This window comes from Vipera ursinii (genome assembly GCF_947247035.1).
Source record: "Vipera ursinii genome assembly, chromosome: 3".
Lineage (NCBI taxonomy): Eukaryota > Metazoa > Chordata > Lepidosauria > Squamata > Viperidae > Vipera > Vipera ursinii.
In genome coordinates, this window is record NC_139516.1 from 119,562,731 (window position 1) to 119,582,237 (window position 19,507).

Below are 19,507 nucleotides of genomic sequence, written 5' to 3' on the forward strand. Positions count from 1 at the left end.
GGCTGCATCTGGCCCCCGGGCCTTGTGTTTGACATGTCTGTTGTACAGCATTAAAACTCATAAATTTTCTTGATGGATCATAGCCAACTATTCAAAATGTTTTTGCAGCAGACGCTGCCTGTAATTTTTAAAAGATGACTTCTTTTTTCTTCTGCCTCAAACTGAACTTCAGTTATCTCACTGGGATTTGTTGTTAATCTCCATAATGTTTATTTCAGTATTTATTCATTCCATCTCAAAATGAAAAGGGAGCATTCAACTTCACTCTTAGGAATACAAGGGGGGAAAAACAAGAATAGAGAACATAATCAGATTCATCAGTTGTTTTTGTTTAGAACTAATCAGTTATTTGCTCAAAACACTAATGGACAGAACTTCATCACTGCAAATGATCACTGCTACTGTATATATCATGCAAAATGTTCAGACCAGTGAAGGTCTAAAGGCAATGCATCTAGTACAGACACTGGAGAACACAAAATTTATAGATGTACATTTGGTTTTTACAGGGTTCAAAACTACTTTTTTTCAGGACCTCAACTCAGCCAGATTTCTGAAGTACACACACACACACACACACACACAGACACCCTTATACATTTTTATTTATTTATTTTAATTCCATTTATATCCCGCCCTTCTCCGAAGACTCAGGGCGGCTTACAAGCTTAGCAGTAGCCTTCATTCTATGTATATGCCTGCTTATTAGGGCTTTCACACACACACCCAAGCGGCATTATTACAAAGTCAGCTTAATTGCCCCCAACAATCTGGGTCCTCATTTTACCTACCTGAAGTTACCAGAAATCTTGTGTCAGGATTTCTATTTTGTTCTGTTTTGTATAGTGATGGCCCAGCTGAGACAAAAACTGGAGAAATTATCAGGAGCAAAAGATTCCGAGCGCCTTCGTCTGGGCATCCCTAATAATAAGGGAAGGAGCCTTCACTTATTTATTGACAGGGAACTTTTTCCAAGAAAGTAGATGCTTGCAATGCCACCAATTTCCTAGTAGAAGTTTAAAAGTGAGCCTTTGTGTTAGTTATTAGAGAGCGTAATAACAGTATGCATTTTGAAATAAAACTATCCTTATCCAGGCCATAGCATCCTTAGGACTATCCTATGCCCTTCCTTTATTTCTAGTCTCTTCTTTGATAACATGAAGAGGCATAATGTAAATCCACTTACTGGTCCAAACATATCCTTTATTTTCTTTGCCCTGCCCCATTTTGGGCATGATCCAACTTTTCTGAGTCTTGTCTAGAAGCTTATAATTACTTTGTGCAGCTGTTGTCTTTTCTTTTTTTTCTTTCTTTCTTTCTTTCTTTCTTTCTTTCTTTCTTTCTTTCTTTCTTTCTTTCTTTCTTTCTTTCTTTCTTTCTTTCTTTCTTGCAAGTCTTTCTTGTTAGATGTGTCACTGCCAACTTGCTTAAATCTGAAGCCTGTGGATTTAGCTGATAACATTTATTTCAAATGCTTCTATCAAGCATGTTAGTCACTTGCTTACATCAGTAATATAAATACAATTTCCACACAGTGTACATAAACCAGCATTAATAAACATCACTATTTATTAATTGTTCTAACTGTCAGGAAATTTCTCCTTAGTTCTAGGTTGCTTCTCTCTTTGGTTAGTTTCCATCCATTGCTTCTTGTCCTGCATTCAGGTGCTTTGGAGAATAGCTTTGACTCCCTCTTCTTTGTGGCAGCCCCTGAGATATTGGAAGACTGCTATCATGTCACTCCTTGTCCTTCTCTTCATTAGACTAGACATACCCAATTCCAGCAACTGTTTCTTATATGTTTTAGCCTCCAGTCCCCTGATCATCTTTGTTGCTCTTCTCTGTACTCTTTCTAGATTCTCAACATTTTTTTTACATCGTGGTGATCAAAACTGGATGCAGTATTCCAAGTGTGGCCTTACCAAGGCATTGTAAAGTGGTATTAACACTTCATGTGATCTTGATTCTATCCCTCTGTTAATGAGGCCTAGCACTGTGTTGGGTTTTTTTGGCAGCTGCAGCACACTGCTGGCTCATATTTAAGTGATTGTCCACTAGGACTCCAAGATCCCTCTCACAGTTGCTACTATTGAGCAAGGTTCTACCGTTCTATACTATACCTGTGCATTTGGTTTTTCTTGCCTAAACATAGAACCTTACTTTTTTCACCGTTGAATTTCATTTTGTTAGGTAGCGCCCAATGTTCAAGTCTTGCCAGTTTGAGATCATCCAGGTAAAGAAGGAGGGATAGCCTGGCAGATGTTTTTTGATGTTTGATAACCATGGCCTGAGTTATTCAGTATTGTTGATAGAGGAATCAGTGCAATGACAAACAGTAGTGGTGATAACGAGTCCTTGAAAAATTCCTTTCCTAGATGTTAACCTCTCCCAGTCTGTTATCTTGGATCTGCTACCATGTCTTCCATTGTGCCATTGATCTTTGTTTCAACTGTCTCCTAGCTACATTCAAGTTGATATTCCTTCTTTTGCCGTTTTACAGAATCTTCCTATTAATTAGGAGCTGATCTTTTCTTCTGCTCAGGTGGAAAGGGCTTGTTTGGACTGCATCAGCTATGAAACCAGCAGCAATTTGAAAATCATTGGTAAGCAGGTAATTAAATCTTTAACATAGTAAAAAAACAAGCAACTTAATTTGTTATACCCCTGTATGGGAATTTTATCCATATTGCATTGTTTCAATAATGTTAAAGGCTTTCTGTAAAGTAAAGAATACAGCTAAATTTCTTGAATAAGCAAACCAAGATTTCAAAACCAAAAGCTTTTTTAAAAGTCCATTGCTTAATAGCTATTCTACATTTATAGAAAACAAACTGTAATAAAGTTTTATGTATTGGAAATTAATTTTATTATAATCACTATGGATTATCTCCAGAGAATTTCTTTCAGCATTAATTTTACTTGGATTCAGTTTACACAAAAAGCCAATAATTTAACACATATTCTCCATTCCCAGTAGATCTGCTTAGACTTTAAAAGTATTCAATATTCGAAGTGTAGAATTGACCAAGTTCCAATTAAAGCCATTTAAAAGCATAATAGTTGAACCGTAAATATTTATTTAAATTTTTCATGTCTCTTGATTTATAAACTTTATACAATGCCACTGTAAATTAGATGGATTTTAAAAAATAAATCCATTATTCCTGTCAATTATTAATTTTTTCCTCATGTACATTTTTTTCCCATCAGGATATTTTTTCAGATTCCCTATCTACTCTATTCTTGGATATATATTTTTTGATGGTGGTGAGGCTCTATGTAAAAGTTCACAAGCTTAGCCTTTTCAAAATTAACCAATGTCAATAACCTGGATGCCAAAAGGACAGTTCTCACCTGGGTTTTTACTACGATGCATCCATTAACTTAATCCCCTAGTTGCAAATCCAAATCAAGTTTAGCAAAAAAATAATAATAATCTAATATCTTAGTTCCAAAATACAGCATGCTAACAACATGTTAAAACTACTTAAATGTTTTGCACCTGTCCCATATGCTGCTAAGGTAATGCTCAAGATTTTGCAAACTAGACTTCAGCAGTATGTGGAACAAGAACTGCCAGATGTACAAGCTGGACTCAAAAGAGGCGGGAGCAACTGAGATCCCACTGCTAAGATATCTTGAATGAAGTGAAATATAAGGGGTAATTATACATAATGCAAAAGGCAAAATGCATCTATCTTCACTTTGTTTTTTTATTGAAAAGTTTTACAATACATTTTATCTTTAACAATCCCTCCCCCCTCCCTCCACCCAACCCTTCCTAACCCTCCCTAGCCCTCCCCCCACCCCTTCCCCCCTCCCCCCTCCCCCCTCCCCCCTCCCCGACTTCCCAGAGCTAAATACAAGGTATAAAAGTAAAAACAATCATAAACAACCATATGTTAACAACAATAAACTATTAAGTCTATCGCACTCTAGCTCATATAAAATGACTACAAGCAATACTAATATCACATCAAAACTTATACAAATGCTAAATGAAACTTTTTAGTCCCATATTTGTTCTGGATATAATCAATCCACTTTTTCCACTCCATAATATAACGTTGTTGCGAATGGTCTTTCAAGTAAGCCGAGATCTTTGCCATTTCCGCCAGGTCAGAAACCTTTAGAGTCCATTCTTCTATAGTCGGCAGTTCCTCCTTCTTCCAATATTGACTTACTAAAAGTCTAGCTGCCGTAATTAAGTTCAACATCAACTTAGTTATCTTCACTTTGTTAAAGAGGGCAATATTGAAGGACTGTTTCATAAAGCATCTGAAAAATCAAGAATTATTTAGTCTTCAGAAAGCATCTCTTCTGTATCAGTACAGAGAGTAGAACAAAAAGTAATGGATTTACAGTGGTATCTCGGTACTCATCAATTGGTTCCGGGAGGTGTGATGAGTGCCAAAAACCATGAGCACCAAGCAATTTTCCCCCATAAGGAATAATTATAGTGAGCCGACACCAACGGAGACAAAAAATTTATGACAAAATGCGCTGAGTACCAAAATTTAAATGAGTTTCAAAGCAGTTGAGTACCAAGGTACCACTGTATGTTATAGGAAGGTCAATTCAAATTGCTTATTAAAATAAACAATAAAATCAAAAACACTTCATAACAGCAAGAATTCCTAATTTCACAGTGGGACCAGTTGTAGCAAGGCAAGCTTCCTTTCACAAAGAACATTATGTTTTGTTCTAGTCTCTGGTGTGAGGTGCTTCAGTCCGTGACCTAGAACAGGGGTCCCCAACCCCCGGTCTGTGGACCGGCACCGGTCCGTGGCATACCAGCAACTGGGCCGTGTAAACAAGTGAAGCCCCATCCGCTGGATGCAAGCAGCACACGAAACCACGCCCCCTGCTGGTCTGCGGAAAAAGTTTTCTCCACAGAACCAGTCTTTGGTGCCCAAAGGTTTGGGGGTCTCTGACCTAGAAAGTGGAATCTGAGCAGTTTGCTGTTTTGAGGTTGATTCAATTTGGATTCCTGAACTGATAAATGGAATTCAGACTCAATAACCACTTCCAATCCTATTATTTTCTAAAAGAGTATTTAAGGATTTTACCAGTAGTTGGCTTTTTCCTAATTTTGCTGTTATTATCAATAAAACGATCAGAGGGTCGTTCTATCTTCACACTTTCTTGGATTATTCACAAGGGTTTTTTAGGGTTTTTAGAACATAAATACGGATAGTCTTCGACTTAAAACCATTCATTTGGTGAATGTTTGAAGTTACAGTGGCACTGAAAAAATGACTTATGACTGTTTTTCACACTTATGACTATTGCAGCACACACACACCCCCAGGGTCATGTGACCACCTTTTGGAGCCCTCTGATAAGCAAAGTCAATGGGGAAGCAATATTCACTTAACAACCGTGTCACTAACTTAACAGCTGCAGTGATTCACTTAACAACTTATCTCTCACTTAGCAACAGGAATTTTGGGCTCAGCTGTGGTTGTAAGTTGAGGTCTACCTGTATAATCCTACAATCAGTGGCGTAGCGTGGGGGGTGCAGGGGGGGGCGGCCGCACCGGGCGCAACATCTGGGGGGGCGCGCTCACACTCGCAGCTCTCTGCCCCTGCCTGGCTCACTCACTCTCTCTCACTGCAGTGCTGGCTGTGCGAATCCGATCCGAGCCGCCAGGTCGCCGCCCACTGTGGAGGGGGGTTGCCAGGCGTGCGGTGCGGTGCGGAGAGAGAGCGAGGGACTATCTGGGGGAGGGACAGTGCAGACTTGAGTGCTAAAATCCACGGGTTAGGGGGCACAAATTACTTGCCTTGCCCCGGGTGCTGACAACCCACGCTACGCCACTGCCTACAATTAAGGTCTGTTGCTAAAATAATGATTCTGGCTATCGTTTTTTTGTTGTTTCTTGCAGTATTAACTAGATCCGGGTTTTGAAGAATAAAAGAACTGGGTTCAATGTATTATAATTGTTCATGAGAGATGACTCATTCAAAAAGTCAGTCATGCTGGGAGTGATCAGTGGAAAAAGAAAAAGGGGCTGTCCTAGGACCTGCTGGCTGGATGACACTGGGTGACCATGGAGAATCTGAAGGAGGCGGTGCAAGAGAGAGGGGCATAGAGAGTGCTGATTGCTAGAGTGGCTGAGGGTCAGAGACACGACTGAATAGCTGAGGACGACAACGAATTATCCATTAAAGTAAGCATCATCAACATGGTTTTTGTCAGAAGAACTTTCAAGAGCTTTCCCATTTTAGTTTTGTTTTTGCAAAGTCATTCTTAATATACTGCAAAGTAGAATTCACGCAGGCCTTTCCTACTCCACGCAAGAAACGTGTTGCTTGCATTTATCATCCACAGATGAAAAACGGTTTCTGAGAAATCAAAGCTAACACTTTAACTGGACAAATTTCTGAAGGGACAGAACAAGCATTTCTGATCATCACTGTAAATTTCTCCAACAGGAAAAAAAATAATGAGGAAAACTAGGAAGAACTAGAATTCAAAATATTTATTTATTTATTTATTTATTTATTTATTTATTTATTTATTTATTTACTTACTTACTTACTTACTTACTTACTTATTTATTCAATTTGTATACCGCCCTATTCCCGAAGGACTCAGGGTGGTTTACAGGGCAAAATTTAAAAACAATACAGTATAAAATTAAGTTAAAATAAAATAAAATTAAATATGGCCCCAAGAATTAAAATCCCAATTTAAAATCATTAAAACCCCTCAGTCCAGGCCCGATAGCTCAAAGAGCCAGGTTTTTAGGTCCCGGTGAAACGAACGAAGGTCGGGGCAATCCAGAGTTCCGTTGGCAATTGGTTCCACAGAGAATGCCCTCCCCCTGGGGATCGCCAGCCGACAATCCTTGACTGGCGGTACCCTGAGGAGGCCCTCCCTGTGGGAGCGCACAGGACGATGGGAAATTGACGCTGGCAGCAGGTGCTCCCTCAGATAATCCGGGCCCATGCCATTTAGGGCTTTATAGGTCATCACCAGCACCTTGAATCTTACTATACTAGGAAAACGCTAGGAAATTTTGCAACAATATTTCTTTTGACAAATTTTATTTAGCATAACTTTAGGAAGTTTTAAATAACGCAGGCAACCCCGAAATGACCACTGTGTCATGAATAAATAAAGGGTGATGTCACATATTATGATTTTCTAGCTTCCATGGTATTTAATGGAATTGGAAAGCATATTCAACATGGGTGTATCCATAGCACAGCAAAATACATCTGAGAGACATATATACATATATGTTCATCAGCAGATTAACTCAGGTTCTATAATAAGCCAGCAATAAATAAACAAACCATACTTAACTAACCCATGCTTACCTGACTGTACAAGCAATGTCACAGAATGGCTAAGCAATTTTCAGTTTATGCTTCAATTTCTCAAAACATTTAACTCTGCTTTACATCTTTATGAGACCCATCATACTGTATATCGTATAAATCAAAACATCTGAAAATGCTGCCTCCTTCCATTCTTCCAGCTACCCAGAAGGCAACAGCTTGAGGCTTTGTATGTAATGAAGAAAAGTGATTTGTTTCATTGCACATTCAATATTTGTTGCTTGTATTCTGTATATGACTCCCAAACTGCATATCAAGGACCCCACATTCTGTATTTGTGACACATGCTGTGAAGCAGTTAACAGTGAAAAATATCAAGGAACTAATATGCAATTGGATATGATTTCCTGAAAGTCATTTAATACTAAATGTACAGTGTAAGGGAGGAAATGCACATGCGTGCTGTCATTATTATCCTCTTCCGTAGTTATGAGATGACTTCCAGATCAAAGGTCTTCCAAGCAGCTTATAAAACAGATTAGGTAATACCCACAAGATGAAGGCACCTGTAAGAAGAACCAGCTTTGTGTAAATTTCTTCAACATGTCCCCTTAGTTGTCTCTTGTTGTGCTTGTTTAATTTATCGTTCTGCTCCTATCACAGCAGCTAATACCAGAGAGTGAAAGACATGTTTTCAGCCTACTGAGAAATCTTTATGAGATGCATACATATCCAAGCTTCAAAAAATGATGACCATCAATAGGAATTAGTTAACGATAATTGCTTGTACATGCACATGGAAAAATAAAAATAAAACAGTGATGTTCCTTATTCCTTGGGCCAGCAGTGGAGCTCTTCCAGATCAGAGACACACGGGCTGTATCTGCCTTGGGGTTGTCACTATGGCTAAGTTGCTAAGTGCCGCGGACAGACAAGCTTGGACGTTCTGTCCTCAGTCACAGTGATACAGTATTGCCAATGGCAACAGCATCTTTTTAGGTAAGAGTGAAACTGGCAAAACCTATGCCAGGAAGAGTAAAACGCAGAATGTTTGCTACCCTAATAAAACCAGGGTTTTTGAGGCAGCCAGGGTTTTTTTCCCCCCTCTTCACATGTATTTTCCCCTCACTTCCAATCTCTTACTTCATGCAATAGCAAGAAAGGGAACTCTTAAGGATTACATTCCCTCCACCTGGATACCGTAGTCCCACAGTTGATTGACTATCACACTCATAGTAAACATTTTATTCTCTGTTTAGTCTAAATTTCCCCATAGGCTTGTTTTTTTTAAAAAAATGTTGCTTACGTACCCTCCATGTTCATCTTTGGCTTGTCAACTGATAGATATCTCTTCATCTAGTTCACAGAGATATTGATTTCTGGCCCTTTTTCTTGGTACATAAGTTCAGACTAAAAAATGAGCATAAGTCAAAGAAACAGTTATTAGAAGGAGAGAAGTAATATACCTACTCACTCGTGCTTTTGATATATTTTCCCCCTCCCTCAGAAAATGATTTTATAACCTTTGAAGAGACAAAGATACAATGGAGAAAAAGTCACCTTACAGAGAGATCCTTGCTGCAGAGAGGATCTTTTATCCCTCATTCCATACCACTATCTGAAAATACTTAACCTCCATTCTAGACACTTGCTAGCTTTTCTCTAAGAATGATTTGCAACAGTCCTACTTTGCTGAAAACTACAGTCTGTGGGGGCATTGCTGGAAGAGAGACTGCTTCAGCAGAGGATTGGGTAGAAGACCTCCAAGGTCCACTTATGTTATTCTGTTATCTTGTCAATCGTAAAAAATAAAACAACAACAACATATCTTATGAGTTGCTTGTGGAGCAAACAGTGAAGAGTACCTAGGAGCTGAAGCTAGTTATCAGTGGCTAGTATTATCCAGAAAAAGGGCATGGCTATTACTCAGCTAAGTCAAAACAATATTGGCCCTGAAAGGAATGCTAATAAAAGTCAGGGTGATAAAGATTAAAAAATCACAATCTTGAAGCCAGGCTGATAATCAACTAACCGAGTATATTTTCTGATAGCTAAAACTGAAGCCTGCAGAGGCTAGCTACAAAGGTGCCACTATTTTATCCTCCCAATGGATGTGAGCCCAAGTGGTGAATGAGGGGATTTCTTATTCAGATGTGCATATGCTGCACATTACGTTCTTTTGAGTATTGTAAATGACAGCAAAAATTTAAAAGGAAATCTAGTCCCTGCAGTACCACAACTATATGTGGTTTAATGATTGCCAATATTGATCAACTAATTTTCTCAGACCCCAAAACTTGGATTGAGCTAATGTGCTGATTCCAAGCTAACCTGGATTACAGCTCCCCTTATTCTGAAAATGACTTCTGAAGGATTTGCCTGGTAGCGATAGGAAACAAGTCCATAAACAAGTCACACACATCTCACTTCTTCAGTATTTTACCCTGGGATTTTGAGATGGTGGTACAGAAAGAATTTCTAATTACTACCCAGTTTAGCACTTTCCCAACCTTGTTCATCCACCAAAATGTAACCATGCTCACTTCTTCACTGTCGCTCTCATCCTGATCTTGTATCCTCTTCAGCTTTTCTTCTTCCTCTTTTTTGTCCTTTTCTGGCATAGTATCATCTAACCAACTCAGGTGTTGTAGAGGGAAGATGTATTCCATTGCCTTCCGAATACCCACCAGACCCAGCAGCTAGAAGGTGAGATAACCATCACATAAAATTAGTCTGCTTGTAATTATTAATACTTTAAACAGCGTTATTACTGCGTATACAACATCACAGAAGAAGATAAAAATGTATTAACATGTCCAAGGAATTTACACTTTAAATGTTGAAAAAGAGAAGTGGAACCAAAGCAAAGATAAAGCTAATGAGGGATTAGTATGAGCAAATGTGGGCATTTGTTTTTACATTTTGGCTTGGTTTGGGGTGAGAACTAAAGGGTGATGCCCTTGACAAAAATGTGAGTTTGAAGAGGTGTTTGAATGAAGACAATAACTGCCATAAGGACATTTTGTTAGGGAATTCTAGGCATAGAGACATCCATCCCATGACCCTACATGAATAGGTCCTGGTTATAACGTGCCCTCGCGACTTTGACTTCATCCCATTCCCACAGCACAGCTGAACAACTTGAATGAGATGTATGCAATGAAATCCCTCTTCCCTGGAGTAAGAGTGTGATAGAGTACCATAAATTCTGGATCGTAGTGGGAAGTAATGTATCTGATGATGGCCCGCTTCTTTGGAACAGTTCCCCACCCCTCCGATACTCAGTCTCTGATCTGGATTTTGAAGACCCATAAAAATGCCTATGCAGGAAGTCTTTTAAGATGTGGAAGTTTAGCTTAACTTCATCCTGTTATAGGAAGTTGAACAGAATGATGTGATTTTTTTTTTTGCATCCTGCAGTTAGAATCTATGGGAATTAATAGCGTAGCATATCAGGTGATGATAAATAATAACAGTAGTCGTCCCAGCACTGAGTTTTGGGGCAAGCCCTAGGGAGTTGATGTGATATAGAAGAATATATTTCTATGGGGATGAGTCACAGGTGGCATGATGGACACATTGGGCAAGTTGTTGCAGGTCCCCACTTCTGGCACTTCTGCTCCCCTTTGACCAATAATAGGATGGCTAGGCGTTATTGATTCAGGATGCTTGTGGGGTGACATGATGGGTGTAGTGGTGGGATTCAGCCAGTTCGCACCACTTTGGCAGAACTGGTAGCTAATTTTTTGTTGCCCAGGCCCAGAATTGACTTCTGGAAGTGGCATCCACACAGAGAACCGGTTGTTCACATATTTGAATCCCACCACTGGACAGGTGGGTATATATTCTGTGGTTGGCATCACAGAAAGCTGATTGAGGGAGGCCAAGGATGTTGCCATATCTGAGATCATTCTAATAGACCTGGCTTTTGCCTCAATATGGATTCAAGATGAATTATATTAGTCTTCTGCCATGATCAGATTGCTTTTTAGTTTTATGCACATTGTTAGCATATTTGATATCTGTAGGGGTAGGATTTCTGAGACAATTTGGAGGATTTCCTAGCAATCCTATGAGCAGTTTTACTACATGCCTTAACATGAGGTTGCCTCCAACCATGGATCCGTAGAAGATAAAATGAATAAAGAGAACCTAGAATGGTATAAAATGAAGTCACTTTGACCAAATGCAGTTCCATACCCATATTTAAGAGCATGCTTAGCGTGCTTCATGTTTAGTGAATATGTAGATTCACATCCAGTGACTCTGCTTAAGATGACCTGTTCCTTTAGAAAAAAAGAGAGGTGACAATCCTCTTGCAGTTTGCCGTGACATTTGTGACCCATTTCACAGGTACAATTATTCAGTTTCACTCAGAGTTGGGTACTACTTGGGTGCGGGCCAGGCAACATCTTACTACTGTAGACTATCTAGCATTTATTTATTTGTTTGTTTTTTGAATTGGTGAAGGCCAAGAATGCAGTCAGTCTTTTAATGGCATGAACTCTGCCATCTGTGAGCAAAATGACAACCTGTTTTGGTCATATGGGTAGCCAGACAAGGGCCACGGTTAATCTTTTCTTGAGGGAAAGAATTGGGTTCTCCCTTGCAGAAGATGATCATATGCCCCATTCTGAAATGGCAATTGATCTAAGGGTGGCATGGTGGCTTAGTGGTTAAGATGCTGGGCTGGTTGGCTGGAAACTGACTGGAGACCCGAACGCAACACAACAGGATGCACTCCCATCCTCACCCCAGCGCCTGCCAACCTAGCAGTTCAAAAGCATGCAAATGCCAATAAATAGGTACCACTATGGTGGGAAAATAACAAAGCTCCGTGATGTCATGCTGGCCACATGACCACAGAAATGTCTTTGGATAGCGCTGGTTCAGTGGCTTTGAAAGAGAGATGAGCACCACCCCCTATAGTTGGCAATGACTAGTGGAGTAAAATCTGCAGGGACTCCTTTACTTTTACCTTTACTTCACCATGTCTTGGTCTAGCCCAGGGGTAGGCAACCTTGGCTCTTTTATGAGTCAGGGACTTCAACTCCCTGAATTCCTGAGCCAGCCATGCTGAGGGGAAAGAGAGAGGTTTCCAAGCTAAGCCATGCTGGCTCAGGAATTCTGGGAGTTGCAGTCCACGAGTCATTAAAGAGCCAAGGTTGCCTACCCCTGATCTAGCCCTTCTTGAGAACACCTTGCCTCCTGAGTTACACGATGCCCTTCAGAGTAAAAATATTTGTAAAATACTTTTAGAAAACTATTTAGGATCGTTTTGTTCCATAGGGTAAGTAACAAGACATAGAAAGGCTGCCTTAGGAATGGGGTTTATTCTGATTATTATTTGTATTTCTTGGAGGTTATTGGTTATACTTTTGTATTTTCTTCTTTTGTTATACAGTAAACTGCTTTGCATCCTTTGAAATAGGCAGTATATAAACATGTTTATATGTCTGTCTGTCTGTCTGTCTGTCTCTCTATCTCTATCTCTATCTCTCTATCTATCTCTCTATCATCTATCTATCTATCTATCTATCTATCTATCTATCTATCTATCTATCTATCTATCTATCATCTATGGCAGACATGTCAAACACAAGGCCTGGGGGGCGGATGTGGCCCACGAAGTGGTTTCATGTGGCCCACAAAGCCATCCTGGAAACAGTAAAAGGGAACGGCCCCCACTGTCTTGGCCTCGGCCCTGGCTGGCAAGGAGCCAATGTACAATTTTGTGGTGGTCATCTATGCTGAAATACATTCAGTCTCAGCTCCACAAGGCCATCTGAAAACAGCAAGGGACCAGCCCGTGCCGTGTCGGCACTGCCCGCTCTGCACATGCTGGGGAGGTATCACCCTTTGTGAGGAATGAAGAAATGCACCATTGCCTGGAAGTGGCCAGCACATGGCCCTGCCTACTTCAGTTGTGCTTCTCTTCAGATTCATGCCCCCCGGCTCAGCCTCTCGGCACTGTGAGTAGAGCACCCCGCTACCTGCCAAAACTGGGCAGGCTAGGGGCTGAGCAGCATTGCACAGGTAACATCGACTCTCACGCTGCTCATGGCATCCCCTCCCATAGAACCCACCAAGCCGGATATGTGAAGTAGGCGAGGGCCATGTGCTGGCCATTTCGAGGCAAAGGTGCATTTCTTCATTCGTCACGAAGGATGACACTTCCCCAGCTGTGTTTCTTGCCTGTTTTTCTCCCTCCCTCATCTCAAATATTTTCCCACCACTCTGTCCTTTGGAAGGAAGGAAGGAGAGGGAAGGTCTGAGGGAAGTCCTACCTTAGTCCTGCCCTGCTGCCCTTTCACCATCCCCTTGCCCTCTCCTCCTGGCCTATGCTGGGGAGTCTCCCTATTGCTAAGGAAGCTTTGGATACAAAGCCAGGTCTCCTCACATGGAGAGGGAATGGGCCTCCCTCTTGATTTTGCCCTCGTACCCATCATGAGCAACCTGGCTAAGGAGAGCAAGCACAGCCGCAGCAGCCTTGAGGAGGAGGTAAATGCAGCTGGGCACCCCCTTGGGGAAGTGGGGCTGGGCTTAGTGCTGTGGGTGCTTGAGGGCTGGGCTAGGCATTTGACCTCCGCGCCACTGTCCAGTCCCCCCCCCATGGCCTGAGAGGAACAGTGAGGCTCCTCTGGTGGACCATGCCTTGGCACTTCCCTGGTCCCATCTCCTTCTGCCAGAGACCCTCAGATCTGTCCCACTCCTGCCCAGGCCCCCATAGGCACCCTTGACACAAATGATGTAGAGCTGGCCATTCCCACCCAGTAGGCCATACGCACTGCAGCCACGCCCACCCAGTAGGCCAGGCCCAGCCTGGCCACACCCAGCCGGCCCCCCTGAGGGCAACTGCAATGCTGATGCGGCCCTCAATGAAATTGAGTTTGAGACCCCTGATCTATGGAGATTCTCAGTCATCCAGGTCATAGTTATCCCAAAGGTACTTTTTCACAAGGCAACTGGACTTTCTTGTTTTTTCTTTGAAAACATTTTGCTTCTCATCCAAGAAGCTTTTTCAGCACGCAGATACAAACTGAGCAACATGGTATATGCAGTACAATGCAGTGAGCCATGTGCAGATCTGTACAATGGGGAAACAAAACAACCACTTCATAAACGTATGGCACAGCATAGGAGAACAAATCCATCAGGACAAGATTCAGCAGTCCATCTGCATTTAAAAGACAAAGGCCACAGCCTACTGGGTGGGCGTGGCTGGAGTGCGTGTGGCCTACTGTGTGGGCTTGGCCACCTCTACATCATTTGTGTCAAGGGTGCCTATGGGGGCCTGGGCAGGAGTGGGACAGATCTGAGGGTCTCTGGCAGAAGGAGATAGGACCACCTGTGGTACATTGGCATCTGGCAGGTGGTACACCACCATCCTAGAAAAGTGGTAGCGGGGGAGGGGAATGGCAGCACCACACAAGCCTGAGCAAGAGATGGCTGGAGCTTCAGGGCTGTCAGGGCTCAGTGCAAGTACCAGGATCAGCGCCAGGCTCCAGCTGGAGCTTGGCACTGATCCTGGCGCTTCTGAGTCCAGAAGAAGCGCCAATCAGCTGGAATGTTGCAGCATCTCCAGGGTCTTGTGATTTACATTCAGATGCTTGGCAACTGATTCATATTTATGATGGTCACAGTGTCCCAGGGTCATGTGAAGTGACCAAAACCTGCTGAAAGCTCCCAGCAGGTGGGGGGAATAAAAACCAAACACCCCCCCACCCCACTCCCGCAGCCAATCCTCAAAAGAAATGCTCACAACAATGAAAACCTCGGACAGGAGGAAGAGTGCCGCCGGGCGGACAGGCAGGTGTCTTGCTTGGCTGTGGCTTGGGGGGCACTTTTTTCAGTGCCATTGTAACTTCGAACAGTCACTAAGCGAACTGTTGTAAGTCGAGGACTACCTGTACTTCATCACTTTTTTCCTTTTTTTTTTTGGCCATCAAGTTTTTGACATCTTGCTAGGCGACTGGTGGTACTTGGATATTGCCATATCCTAAAAGTGGTACAATGGGTGAAAAGGTTGAAAAGCCCTGTAATAGGAGGTAGAATGCTATGGATAACAAACAGCTTTTCTGTACATAGGAAAAGATCTTGGGCACTCATTCTCTGCATGATATATGGCTGTAGTACAAGAAATTCATGTCTAAGGCCTCTTACCATTAAAGGGAAGATGATGGCAGCTGCAGTTGACTTAATGAGCCACAGGACAGCAAGGCAGAAGATCTGAATGAAGGTGTAAAGATGCACTTGGCATAGTGGAACGTGGCGTAGATAAATGAAGTCTGGCTGGTGTTTAGCAGGCATCAACAAGAGTTGAAGTCTCTCCATGAACTGGAAGAAATGAAAGCAAGAAATATAGTGGGAGCTCCCCAGCAGAAATCAGTGTCTGCCCGCTTCTATCTCTGATATCAGATTGGCCCTGCCCAAGTTATTTCAGGAGGCTCCTGGGAGGTGAAGGATTCTTTTGAGTTTCTTTTGATGTGAATGCTTCGTCAGTATATGGGATTTTACTTATTACACATTGATTATTACTTATTATGCATTGTTATGTTTTAATGTTATTACCCTTTTGGGTGATCTGTAAGCCACTCAGAGTCAGACATGATTGCAGAGGCATAGGAAAATAAATGATTATTCCATCCCTGCCTGGAATTGGGTGAATTATATTAGCTCTAAGATGTAAAAAGAGAATTCCCAATACATTTCAGGGTTGCTTGGCTAAGTGTGACTTGCTTCCCATTTTACAACTGAAATTACAAATCTGGAATAGTAAATGAATCAAGGGCTGATCTAGCCTCTCTCCTTACACATTAAGAATGCTCTGTGCTCCAGCTTTACTTTTAAAACTACCTCTTGCATGCATTTATCTTCTGCTTTATTAGCACTGCGGACTTCTTTGTAGTGGTTAAGCCAGCAAGCTAGTAACCAGAGACTGTGATTCTAATCCGACCTTGGGCATGAAGCCATCTGTGTGACCTTGGGTTAGTCACTCTCTCTCAGCTGTAGAAAAAAGGCAGTGGCAAACTACTGTTGAAAATTTTGCCCAAAACACTATAGGGACTAATCCAGACAGTGCCCAGGAGTCAAGACTTGATTCAAAGGCACAAAACAAACAAGTAAAACTCCCACAACTTCTTGAAAAGGAGTACACAAACATCCATGAGACCTTAATTATAGACATTATTCAGACCATATGTCTTAGAAAATATTAGATACTCTGCTGATTGAATTAAACTTCATCAAAAGTCACACTACCGCCATCCCCAACCCTGCAGAATGTATTTCTACAACTTTTTTTTGCACTCACCTGAATACTGCTAAGTGCAGATATACCCATATAAAAGAAAATGCCATACAGCACAGGCATTGGGATAAACTTGGGATATGAAAGAAAGAAAATTAATCACATTTAAAGTATAAGTCACAAAAGACTGTCTTTAAGGTCAGTAAAACATTAATTGTCAATGTTTGCTTTACAATGAGTTGATTCAAGTCCTGCACTCTGGGATAATACACAACATTTCTGCCTTCTTTTATGTGACATCTCTTCAGGTATTTTTCCATTTCCTGTGGTCAACTTTCTCTATAAAAATTTGGCTATCAAAACCATCTATTCAGTCTACCTTCCCTTAACCTTTCCAAGTAGAGACGGATACAAAGGTTACATTATGTCATGGATTATGTAAAGGCTTTTACATGATTTCCAACCCACCTCCCCCCAGTGTACATTCTGTGTAGTATTTTCTGTTAATATTTGTAATATTTTGTTTCTAGGGTCCTGCTGATTTATGTTGCCCTTCTCTGTAGCTGTTGCAGTTTGTCTGAGTTTCTTAAATTGTGGCACCCAAAAGCACAATGCTTGAACAGGGTTCTGTTCAATGCAGCATATGTATAGTGGAACCGTTCCTTCAAAGAGAAATCATGTCAGAGCATGCACAGTCTTATTGAGCTGAGGTAACCCAGGAGTAAACAACAGTAAACAGTGGTCTATATTAAATGGTGGCTTATATTACACTATCTACAATATACACTAGGAACAAAATACATACACTTGGTAATACAGCAAACTCCAACATACAGCAGTTACAACAGGAAACGGACGAAAGAGAGAGATACTCCAGCAAAAGCCTTCCCTTTTATACTCAGGCTCTTAAAGGGATACAGACTCCTGCTGAGTCATTCCTGTCATTGCATCATCTACCCTATGTTACATTACATCATTACATAAGCTGTTTAGCTATTAAATTATTACCTTGACAAATCAAACAGTCACAATCACACATCTGTGAGGTCTGTATTTTTCACTCTAGTTCACAAAAATGAGAACAAATCCCATAGCCAGTCCCTTTCTGTTCCAATTCTTTCCAGCAATACGTTAGGCTGAAATTCAGACAACTGAATTCCATTTGCTACCAAAGTATTTTAGACAGCAAAATGAAAACTTCGCATAAACAGTGGGAGATGAAATAACAGATCTATGTATTAAATACTTATATGAATACTTTAAAAACTAAAGTCACCTTGAGCACAGGAGCAAGGAATACAGACAATCCTGTGAGAATAAAGACCACCAATCCTGTTACTCTCTGCTCCCTGTAAGAAGAGTGTTTCTAAGTTAGACCTTCATATTTCAATCATTTATTGATCCTCATAAGTCATAAATCGACCCCAATCTTCCTAAGCCAGTCATCTACCAATCCCACACAAAGCCTTCATTATGTTATCCAGCAAAACGGGGTGGACACCAATCAATTTACTTCCTATTATTTAATACGGTCTTCCCTAATTTGGTGTAATCCAAATGTGTTGTATTAAAACTACAAGTCCCAAAGTGAGCATAGCCTTCAGGAGTATTGTTTGTGAGTGTTGTATATATTTCCATGTTGGAGAAGGCTAGTGTAGATGAAAGAGACTCAGTGACAGATAATAACACCTCCATTTTAAATCCTTAAAAGTGCGGTCTGCTTCTAATACCTGATTCCAAGGAACTTTGGCTGTTCTCCTGGAGCACTAGTTGTGCTTTCTTTCTTAAGGCTGTCCATATGCGCCAGAGATATGACTGTGGCGGACACATACCAGGGCAAGCCCATAAACGATGTAACAATCATCAGTAGGGAAACACAGAGGAAATCCAGATGAAATCCTGCCCCTTTCTGCAAGAGAACATTGGAGATAGTGCTAGGAGAGGTGGGATGGGTTATACATGACAAAAGTTTTCTTTTTTAGACTATGAACCCTTTAATGCAGGGGTGTCAAACTCAATTTCATTGAGGGCCGCATCAGCACTGCGGTTGTCCTCAAGGGACCGGGTGGGTATGGCCAGGGTGGGCGTGGCTAGAGAGCATATGGCCTACTGGGTGGGCATGGCCAGCTCTACATCATTCGCATCAAGGGTGCCTATGGGGGCCTGGGCAGGAGTGGGACAGATCTGAGGGTCTCTGGCAGGAGGAGGGTCTCTGGGCCAGGGCCAAGGCAGTGGGGGCTGTTCCCTCACTGTTTCCAGGATGGCTTCATGGGCCACATGAAACCACTTTGCGGGCCGGATCCGGGCCCCGGGCCTTGTGTTTGACATGTCTGCTTTAATGGAATGGAACAGATAACATTTTCATAAGTTGTGTGGCTTGCATAATTGATTATGCTTCTAGAATTTCACCACCTGGGTTAGAGAATTTTATGTAAGATTTTGTACATCAACCCCATTTCCTTAGGAATATAAAAAAAGAAAATCTTAGGTTTTATGTTGCATATGGTACTAAGAAATTCTATATATTGTCTATTAAATTTGGAGAAATATTTATTTCTATTTCCAGCTTTTGGTAACTAATGCTTTGCCTTTTTCCTTTCTTCTGATATTCGTTTTTACAAATAAGGGAGCAGGGGTTTCTTCACACCAGAAACTGGTGAAAGATAACATAAAGAGAGCAAAATGAACAACCTGCAATATTTTATTTTATTTTTTATTTTAATTCCATTTATATCCCGCCCTTCTCCGAAGACTCAGGGCGGCTTACAAGCTTAGCAGTAGCCTTCATTCTATGTATATGCCTGCTTATTAGGGCTTTCACACACATCCCAAGCGGCATTATTACAAAGTCAGCTTAATTGCCCCCAACAATCTGGGTCCTCATTTTACCTACCTCGGAAGGATGGAAGGCTGAGTCAACCTTGAGCCTGGTGGGATGCGAACCTGCACTAATTGCAGGCAGCTGGT

General features: G+C 41.5%; 1 protein-coding gene across 1 annotated transcript in view; it reads right to left on the bottom strand.

The window, feature by feature from the left end:
* Positions 1-7,795: 7,795 nt before the first annotated feature.
* Positions 7,796-19,507, bottom strand: part of SLC4A9 (solute carrier family 4 member 9) — a gene marked incomplete at its 5' end in the record, with an annotated part of 50,294 nt that continues 38,582 nt past the window's right edge. The window contains 7 exons of the mRNA XM_083358332.1: positions 7,796-7,856; positions 8,601-8,700; positions 9,834-9,989; positions 15,454-15,627; positions 16,604-16,672; positions 17,817-17,889; positions 18,271-18,449. Coding sequence (XP_083214458.1) covers positions 8,647-8,700; positions 9,834-9,989; positions 15,454-15,627; positions 16,604-16,672; positions 17,817-17,889; positions 18,271-18,449 — 705 coding nt within the window. The 3' untranslated portion in view covers positions 7,796-7,856; positions 8,601-8,646. The remainder of the gene's footprint in view (positions 7,857-8,600; positions 8,701-9,833; positions 9,990-15,453; positions 15,628-16,603; positions 16,673-17,816; positions 17,890-18,270; positions 18,450-19,507) is intronic.